We start from the raw sequence: 10,489 nt of genomic DNA, 5'->3' as shown, positions 1-10,489 counted from the left end.
TAAGAAATTAATATACTCAGTGAATGTGAATTAAAATAAAAATTTACGGTTTTTAAAACTAAACTTGTTGTAAATTTAACTGATGACAAAAACAATTGCTTCAAGAATAAGATCCAACATAAAATTTCTCACTTTCAAAAAGCTACAATGACCGGAAAGATTTAAAACAAATTTCGATTTTCAATGCCGGCAATCTATACATACAACCTTGTCTTTGATTTAATTTCCAAAATGAGCTATTTAGATTCATAATATTTCATCCTGTTTTGAGAAATACTTTATAGTTTTCAACGGAAAATTATTTCTTACATTCTAAATCAATTTTTGAATTAAAAACTTATTTGTATTTTATATTTACTGTCTCGTTTATTCAAAACACATGAGGTAGTAATAACGGGGATCGTATTTTATGATAGGTTAAATGGATGTAAAATGTTTTAGAATCAAAAACTTTAATTCATATTATGTATTAATATACTTATAATTTTAATTTTCTTATACTTTAAATATTCAGAAATAATGAATCACAAACTAGATGGAATAATTTGTATACGCTCGTCTTAGTCGGGACACATAATGGTATAAAGAAGTCCGTCCGTACTAATGTCTGTCCGTCTGCCAACAGTAGCGAAAGAGTGCACTAGGGCGAAGTTCTGAAATTGACGCGACAAAAAAACCCACACATATAGTCTAATATAGTCAAATAGTCTGTAAGTTAGCCAGTGTCATCTTTCATTTCTCTTTTTATTTTCAATGATTTTGGTAATGAGAGGGAGAGGACAAACACAGACTTTCCTTTCTAAAGCGTCGTAAAAGGTTATTTCGAACAATTTTTCATTCCGACCGATGGTGTTTCTGAAGGTTAATTTTGTGCGGCAACAACATCATGGCATGAGATCTGATACTGATACATACATGTGATCTCTTGTATTACCGGATAATAAAGTAGGTGAATATAGTTGTTATTCTTGATTCTTGAAAATTTAAATGTGGGTTTCAAACGTCCAATTTGCAATTTTTTTCAAACAATGCGCCAGCAAGGAAATCTTGTACTATGACGTCAGATTCAATGATTTGAAGAAAGACAACTCTTTTCTTCAAAACGAACGAGAAAAAAACATGAAAATTAATCATAACTTTTTTGAAAGGTCGGTGACATATACATTTTTTTGCTTTATTTTGAAGAGTACACATGGCACTTTCTTTCTTGAAATTTTTATGAAAAAATCACTGGTAGATATTTTTTAATACTTGAAACGTTTTTCATTCTTGCGTTTTATTTTTGGCGGGAATGAAATAAATCATATTTTTTAAGATCAAAACAATAAGAGTCTTAAACTCTTGAACCTGTATTTGATAGACACAAACCTACTGTTTAACATGAAACAAGAATTATGCTTGTAGGTTTGGTATAATGGGATTTTTTGAGAGTTTAAATAACAAGCAAATATCATGTTAATATTCGGGAAAAACACGAAACTGAGGTTGCTATAGTGACAAAACTAAGTCGGTGACCCCCAATTTTTTTTATCATATTTTGTTCCTCAAATCATGAAATACCTTCACACAAAATTTTAATGAAAAATCACTGGTAGAACTGAATAGGCTGTTTGGTCTTTAATATTTTAGGCTATTGTTTTGTAAACAATTTGTGAGTTTAAGTTTTTTTCTAATTAAGAACTACCAAAATATTCTATGGATCTTTAACAGTACGTTTTTTCAACATCAAACATTTGTTACAAAATCTTTAGTTTACGTGAACATTCATAGTTAGTGCAACATTAACGCAGATGTTACAGACAGCGTGCAACATTAACGCAGACGTTACAGACAGCAATTTTGTAGTTTAGATATATTGTTGGCTGTTCTCGAGCAAACCTGACACTTGAACAATTAATTGCTCTTTGACAGAGTCATCGCAGACACAAAGAAATAAGATGTTCGCTTACTATCTGTGGAAAGAAACAATGGATATCGAAAAAAATCTAAAAATATTCAGATATTAATATTTGTCTGCTAAAATCAGAACACGATAAAACCATTGACCCTATATAGCCCTTTGCAAAATATATTCTCCATAATATTATTTAATCAAAGGCTTTTAGACACAAAGATACAAAATTGTCTGATTGTATTGGGACTTCCATATGCTTATATGTACATGTAACTTACATGTAAAATGATAATACAGGCAAGACAGAGTAACATAATCATCAATTTCATCAAACTTTTGATGAATAATTTGATTATTCTTTGTATGAGTGCCTTTTCTCAATAGCATCATCGAACACGACTTGTTGACAATGTTTAATATCAATGAGCAACACATGTTTAGTACATGTATCACTAGTAGACCATGAACTGAACATGTAGTTTTCAGTAATAGTGCATCTATCACAAAAGAGCATTAACTGAACATGTAGTTTACAGTAATAGAACATGTATCATTAGAAGAGCATGAACTGAACATGTATTTTTCAGTAATAGTACATGTATCACTAGTAGACCATGAACTGACCATGTAGTTTACAGTAATAGTACACGTATCACTAGTAGACCATGAACTGAACATGTAGTTAACTGTAATAGTACATGTATCATTAGAAGAGCATGAACTGAATATGTAGTTTACAGTATATAGTACATGTATCACTAGAAGACCATGAACTGAACATGTAGTTTACAGTATTAGTACACGTATCTCTAGTAGAGCATGAACTGAACATGTAGTTTTCAGTAATAGTACACGTATCACTAGTAGACCATGAACTGAACATGTAGTTTACAGTATTAGTACACGTATCACTAGTAGAGCATGAACTGAACATGTAGTTTTTAGTAATAGTACACGTATCACTAGTAGACCATGAACTGAACATGTAGTTTACAGTATTAGTACACGTATCACTAGTAGAGCATGAACTGAACATGTAGTTTTCAGTAATAGTACACGTATCACTAGTAGAGCATGAACTGAACATGTAGTTTTCAGTAATAGTACACGTATCACAAGTAGAGCATGAACTGAACATGTAGTTTTCAGTAACAGTACACGTATCACTAATGGAGCATAAACTGAACATGTAGTTTACAGTAATAGTTAGTACATGTATCACTAGTAGAGGTTACCAATTATTTTAGTGGTAGTCGTGTTTAAGGTAGTGTTTTTCAGACTAGTGGATATATCGTGACGGTCAGTTTTTATTGGTGGAGGAAGCCGGAATGCCCGGAGAGAAACCATCGGCCTTCGACAGGAAAACTGACAATCCTAGTCAATTAAGATTGGAGTAGAACGCACCTTCCATGTTCGGCTTAGACAACCTCTGTATTGACAGGCTTATGATACAGTAGATGAACTACTTAGACCACTCAGCCACCGAAGCCCCAAGACCCTTATTTACAAAATACACATTATGAGAGTTGTGAACGTTCTGCATTGTCCCAAGAATTTGAAACATCTAAAAGATGATAACCTGGAAACATTTATGAAGCTTTTGGAAAGAGAATCGTGTCATCCTTTTTGTAATTAAAAGATTTCTTCAATAACTATGCCTAACATTTGTAGCAAAGCATTTGTTTTTCTTTGAAAAAAACGTGGATTTTTTTAAATCAAAATGTTTCATTCTTTCAATCTAAATGTCAGGTTTTGTCCGTGGAATTATTCGGTTTTTTAAAATTTTTAAACGAAGAGGGTCTGTTACTGTGTATTTTTCTTAAAGTAGTTAGACAATTATTTGCTTAAATGATTATCGTAAATTTCAAAATAAGTTTATTGCAGAATCGTTTTGAACATAAATCAGGCCGATAGTTTTCTCGTTTCAGTTGATTAACATTTCTCATTTCGAGGCCAATTATTATAGCTGACGTTGCGGTATGGCCGTACAGCGACCTATATTTTCATAATGCCAGGTTTTTAAAAGTAAATATCTGATGTTTATTCGGGGTATATGCACAAAGGATATGCCTTGTTTGCCCCTTCTATACCGTGGTATTTGCCAATACGTATACGCCTTTTTAACACTTCAGGGAAACTATTAGTCATTTGCACGTTTTTGAAATGCAACTATTTTTGTGAAAGTCTTAACCGCAAAAAAAAAAATGGAATTAAATCGAAAGTTTAAACCAACCATTCGAGGTATTTAAACAGATGTATCATATTCAGGAGGGGTATTTGCGAAAAATTTGTTTCGGCTTTATTTCTTTCGCCTGGCAGATTAGGAAATTATACCTTCTCTTGACTGGTATTTAGCGCGTATACCCTCCAGAACATGATAAATCTGTTAATAATTATACCTTATATCATTATGCTGGATTTTGATTGGTTGCAAGTTAGTGTAGTTTTTAGGGTTTATATAATAAATATCGTTTATCGAGGCCTGGATATGTTTGTTTACCCTCTTTCCCGTGGTATATGCCAAAAAGTAGGTCTTTTTAACCTTCAAGGAAACATTGGATATTTGTATTTTTGATGAATTTTGTTTGTTTGTTTTATTAAATGCAGCTGGTTTTGCTAACGTCTTGATAGCGAATGAAAATGAAATATAATCGAACGTTTAACAACCATTTTTAGTGACATTCGATTCAGTTAAACAGATATATATTTATCATGTTGAAGGGGATGGGAATTTGAGAAAAATAAGTCGTGAGAAAAAATCTTTAAAAATGTTACCTTATCTTGACTGGTATTTTTCGGAAATATCTGTTCTGAACATGATATATATATCAAGCACTCGTGGGTAAAATGGTCGTTTAAGGTCACATTTTCAATTTCGACATATTTATGATATCAGAATGACAAAAGTGACCTTTCTGCGCTGAAGTGTCTAGATTATATCAACCTATATATTATGAATAAAATTAATATTACTTTGAAAGTAATCATGGTTACAAGTAACAGTTTCATAGATGAAGACGGATATGTTCCAATTGTCATAACCACAATTCCGTCCACTTTTCCTCGAATGTGACCTACCGACTTCGACTTGTCACCGGGTTTGTACATGCCTGAGCAACATGACGGGTGCCACATGTGGAGTATGATCTTCTTACCCTTCCTGAGCACCTGAGATCACCCCGGTTTGGGTTCGTGTTGCTTAGTCTTTAGTTTCTATGTTGTGTTTTGTATACTGTTTGTCTTTGGTCTTTTTTTTTGCCATGGCGTTGTCAGTTTATTTTCGACTAATGGGTTTGAATGTCCCTTTGGTATCTTTCACCTCTCTTTTGAAAGACTTCGATAATTTAAATGTTAAATGTTGTTGTCATTTCAGGGGACAAGTAATGGCTCTTATCATACCTCCTCCTTTGCTGTTTTATAAGTTGATAGCGGATATGTTCCAAATGTCGTAACTACAATCCCATCCCTTTTTCCCCGAATGTCACCTACCGAATTAGACTTATAACCGGGTTTGTACAAACATGAGCAACATGACGGGTACCACATGTGAAGCAGAATCATCTTACCCTTCCGGAGCACCTGAGATCACCCCCAGTTTTTGGTGGGGTTCGTTTTGCTCAGTTTTTAGTTTTATGTATTGTGTTTCGTGTACTATTGTTTGTCTGTTGGTCTTTTTTATTTTTAGCCATGACGTTGTCCGTTTGGTTTGTATATTTCAGTCAAAGTGAAATGTTTACTTCATATATATTTATATATATATATGCAGTTCACATTGAAAAATGTAGTAATTTGAGTCATGTTTCGTTCAATGAAATTCTTTGTTCAAGTGAAAAGGTGTAAAATGCACTCAGGCAATTGCGTAACTTGTACTTCAGTTTAAAATTGTTTCTTGTTTTGCCTTGTTCACCTGATCTGTTCGGTATTTAATGTTTGCTATTTTTCAACTTCATCATCAGATGTCCTTCAGGTTTAACAAGATGAAAGATCGTATTTTATAACACAAACATCCACATTTATTGGTTTTCATTTCAATTCTCTAAGTGGAATAGCAACCGATTTGAACTTGTTTTGATCAGAACTGAATGTTACAACAGTTGATTTGGTTGATGTGACTGATTCACGTTGAACATTTAGATTTAAAGATAATCCATTTGTTCGTGAGTCTGCACATGAGCAAAGACAGAGATGTCTTAACTTCCCTTCATATGGTGAGTTAAGGACGTTATTGTTTTTACATCTACAGGGGTTCATGTGAGAAAGCATATTTCCACTGAATGCCAGATAAATCCATGGATTACAACAACTGTTAAGGCTAGCCAACAACAACATAATCACCACTGCGTCATCTGAAAGAAAGCAAATTAAAGTCATTTCTAAGCTCGAAAGATATAATATTCAAGGGAATAATTTTAGATACTTTAGTGCTTTTCCCGCCTTCTTGATGTCTGGTAAGAAATATCAGGTTATGATTATTTTACACAAATCAATAATAAAAAGAGATCTACAGATACCACTTTTTAAAATGTTGAATTTGATTTGTTGAATCACAAAATATTTTTACCGTGTCTTTCAGTATACCAAAATACACAGATGGGTCTTAACCGTGATCATATGTGGCACCGATATTTCATAACGGTCAACCGAATCATGATATCGTCTTAAAAACTTTCATCATTTTGCTTTTCATTGTTCAGATAAAGCATCGATGTTTGTCAATATAAAAATGAAAGCAAGACTTTATAAATTGTATGCGTCTGAAGCGCTTTTCTAGATTTACCTTCGTCAGGACCGCTCAAAACCGAATGTTTGAGAGCCAAGGATGTATAAGAACCGAAACCGTTGATGAGCTATATGACCAAAAAGGACCTAAATAATAGCCAAATCCATATCCACTTTGCCTGAGGTAGTTGAAACCTTAGTTTCTAAATAATTCATAAATTTATAAACAGACAAGTTTAAAAAAGGTTTGTTAAAAATTATGTCAGTACTGGGCTGATGATATCCTGAGGAGCTGTATCGACCGAATGCTGTTCAAAATGAAATACTTCATAAATTTCATGCGTTCGAAGCGCTTTTCTGGATTTACCTTCACCAGGAACGCTCAAAGTCTAATAATTGAACGCCAAGAATGTATAAGAATCGAAAATAAAATGCATTTTTTGGTTTTTTTTTCTTTATTTTACTTGTAAACGGACATTTAACATTTAGATACAGTCTTGTGGTAAAAGTTTTTCAGACATCAACCCTATCAAACCTTCAAAGATTTTTTTGAAAATTGGATGACGATCATTTAAGAGATATCAAGTTCTGAAATCGGTAATACAATGTATAATCTAATACTTCTACAACATAAATAGTGCCAATGCATGGTGATTCCTCAATACCTTCCAAGTGTACCTCCATCAAATAGCCAATTCTATGGTACTGGCTACTTTATACTAGTAAATGTTCACATACAAATTGTGTAATTATACTAAAACTAAGGCTCGAACTCGCTCAAGCATTTCACGATTTAAGACCCTTATATGCCTTTAACATTGTGTTCATATGGCTACCCCTCGATTGTTTGTAAATTATTTTAGTTGCATCAAGCTGTAAACAACTTAAACGAAAGCTCCTGACCAGCTGTTTTCGATTACGGAGATATGCGTCTCCCTGAAAGAAAATAAAACTCCATCCAAGCTTGAAATTTGGTTGAGGCATTTTTAATGCCTTCGACAAATTTCACTTTAACTAGGTTTTACAAGTTTAAATGAGTACATAAATACTTACTAGTATATGGAGCTGCCGGGTTCCATAGCCACCAAAGCTGTGAGATAAAAAATGGTGACCAACATGTTATATACGCCAAAATTATCACAAAGGTCAATTTCACTGTTTTTAACTTAGCTTTGCTGAATCCTCGAAATGAATGTGACCGGAGAATAATGTTTACAGAAGGAGTGCTTCGACGATTGTTAGTTAGGACTGCCTTGGAGGAATATGATGGTGAACTGGTGCTTTGTATGCTGGATCCTCTGGCTTCTTTGCGTTGAATATAGTTACCAGATTCCTCCGAAAGTTTATATTTTTTCCAAATTGTATAGCATATAGATCCATAGCATGCAAATAGTATAATCAGTGGAATTATGTAAACCAAAACTGTAAACGAAATGACATAAAGATCCAGTGTCCATATTGGGTTAAAATTTACCCAGCAATCCACCATCCCACTCTCTTCCCTTTCTTGATATTTGAAAATGATAAATTGAGGAATACTCAGTAATCCTGCAATGAAATATGCACCACCTATCATAACTTTGACTAATCTAGGTGTCCATGTATGATTAGATAACGGATGACATATCGCACGATATCTGTCGATAGCTGTCATGACAAGAATATATGTAGATAAGTACATCACGAAAACCTGCATGTATTTAATAAATCGGCACAAAAAGTCTCCACCCTGAAATTTATTTGTAACATCCCATATCATTTGCGGCAAAATATTAAATATTGCCACCAGCAAGTCTGCAATGCATAAATGCATGATGAAAATATGCATACGTGTAACTTTTCGTTTTCGTCTCCATAATGCATACAGTACACAAAAGTTTCCAAAAATAGCTAATGTTAAAATCGCGACTTGGACAGCGACCTCAATTTTTGCAAGTTCTTCGTCTCTCTGATTGAATTTTGTGTTGTTCTTTGAAGACATTTCTGTTACATTATAGACCGGCATCATGTCCCAAAAGCTCTTGTTGTAAAAGTCTACTATAATACTATCCATCTTTCCTGCAAAAATTGCGAAATACGTTTGTAGATGCATGAAAGTATGTTGTTGACAGTCATGTAAACTGAATAACTTTGTAATACGTTTTACAGATTACAACATTTAACAGACAATTGTCTGGGAGCAGAGTGATAACTGACTCTTCAAATATAATTGACAAGAACGAAAGATAAAAGAACTAAGATTTTTATTAGTCGCTAGTAGTAAAAGTGAAACATGCAATGCAATATAATTCTATATATGTGCAAGCAGTCAGTTATATAATAATACCACTGGGTTCAAACTAAAGAATGGTTAGCTTTTTATTACACAAGATCTTATTCTATATCGGTAATCATCACACCTAGATCATTTTTGGTTTTCACTCAATAATATCGACACTTTCTTATTCATTCAGTTTTGAGATATTGAAAGAGAAATACATTTCAGTACTAAAAAAAATTTGAATTATGAATCATACAAGTTCTGCTTTCTGACTTGTTATTTTCTTGTTGTTTTTATTTTTGTTTGTTTGTTAGTTCGTTTGTTTGTTTGTTTGTTTGTTTGTTTTGTGTAGTTTATGTTTTTTGTTTTGGAAAGGGGGGCTTTCCTGTTATATTGTGAGTTATTTATCCCCAATTCTTACCCAGATTGCACAATATGAACTACACTAAGAGTATAAATGAAAAAACTATTTCTTGTTTTTCATTATACCCATGTAAGGACAAACCATTTATTTATCTAAAGTTGTTTTAGATTCAATAATATTTTATCGTTTAAAAGGACAAATGGATCAGATACAAGTTTTGCTACTTAGTAGCGTCTATTCCATTCATCTATTTGTATATTTTTCTACAATAGGCATTTAAAAATGTGTGTAAAACTTTATAGAATATAGTAAGTTTGTGAACTACTGAATTATTTGAATAGAAGAAATTGCTTTGCCATTCTTATAGAAACTTTCACATCAATGGCAAATATTTTAATAATGTATATATGTTTGAATTACTGAAATTCACACAAAATGACTTATGAAAACTAACAAGTAATGTAACAATTTCATAAGGGATTGCACATTTGTACATTTTATCTTTTTCAAGAGGAGACATATTTGACATTGATATAAAAAAAACACACACCAGAAGAGCTTAAACATGCAAAACTGTACTCCTTTATGAAACCCAGAAAAAATGAAATACCGACAATATTTCTCTACGAAATGGGGTGTCCTACATACAAACTCCTTTGAAAAAGAAAACAACTTGAAAAATTTTAGTCGGCTTTAATATCGCAAAGAAATACATAATTAGAAACAACAGGTACACATTTTTAAATGCAACGATTAAAAATCGGTCGAAGATTGATTGATTATTTGACTGGTGTGTAACGCCACTTTCAGCAATATTGCGTTATTTTATGACGGTCAGTTTTTGTTGGTGGAGGAAGCCAGAGAGAGAACCACTGACCTTCGGTAAAAGATCTAACAATCCTTGTCAATTAAGATTGGAGTAGAACGCACCTGCCACATTCGGGATTCAAACTGACAACCTCCGTGTTGGCAGGCTAGGGATGCAGTAGTTGGACTACTTAGACTACTTTGACACCGAGGCCACTTGGTCGAGGAGGAAGGGCGTTCATAAACGTATAAAAACATAAACCCAAACACGGCAAGTGGACTAGATAACAGATACTATGAGATATCCTTACAATCAACTTTATCAAATCTTTCGAAACATATCAAGTTCAATAAGGCTGGAACATAACACCGTTCTTGTGTTTTCCAGTATTTTTAAAAAGGATACACACAAAATCCAGGAAATTACCAATATCATTTGTATTTC

The 10,489-nt window shown here is 33.1% G+C and overlaps 1 protein-coding gene across 1 annotated transcript; it reads right to left on the bottom strand.

Moving 5' to 3' along the window:
- Nucleotides 1–5,698: 5,698 nt before the first annotated feature.
- Nucleotides 5,699–8,618, bottom strand: LOC127718783 (cephalotocin receptor 2-like). Its single transcript, XM_052224832.1, has 2 exons — nt 7,667–8,618; nt 5,699–6,240 (listed from the first exon to the last, which is right to left on the bottom strand). The coding sequence occupies exons 1-2, from the start codon at nt 8,616–8,618 to the stop codon at nt 5,918–5,920; spliced, it is 1,275 nt and encodes a 424-aa protein (XP_052080792.1). The 3' UTR covers nt 5,699–5,917.
- Nucleotides 8,619–10,489: the final 1,871 nt, after the last annotated feature.

The sequence above is a fragment of the Mytilus californianus genome, unplaced genomic scaffold, assembly GCF_021869535.1.
Source record: "Mytilus californianus isolate M0D057914Y unplaced genomic scaffold, xbMytCali1.0.p SCAF_10, whole genome shotgun sequence".
Classification (NCBI taxonomy): Eukaryota; Metazoa; Mollusca; class Bivalvia; order Mytilida; family Mytilidae; genus Mytilus; species Mytilus californianus.
This window is presented reverse-complemented; position numbering and strand designations above follow the sequence as displayed.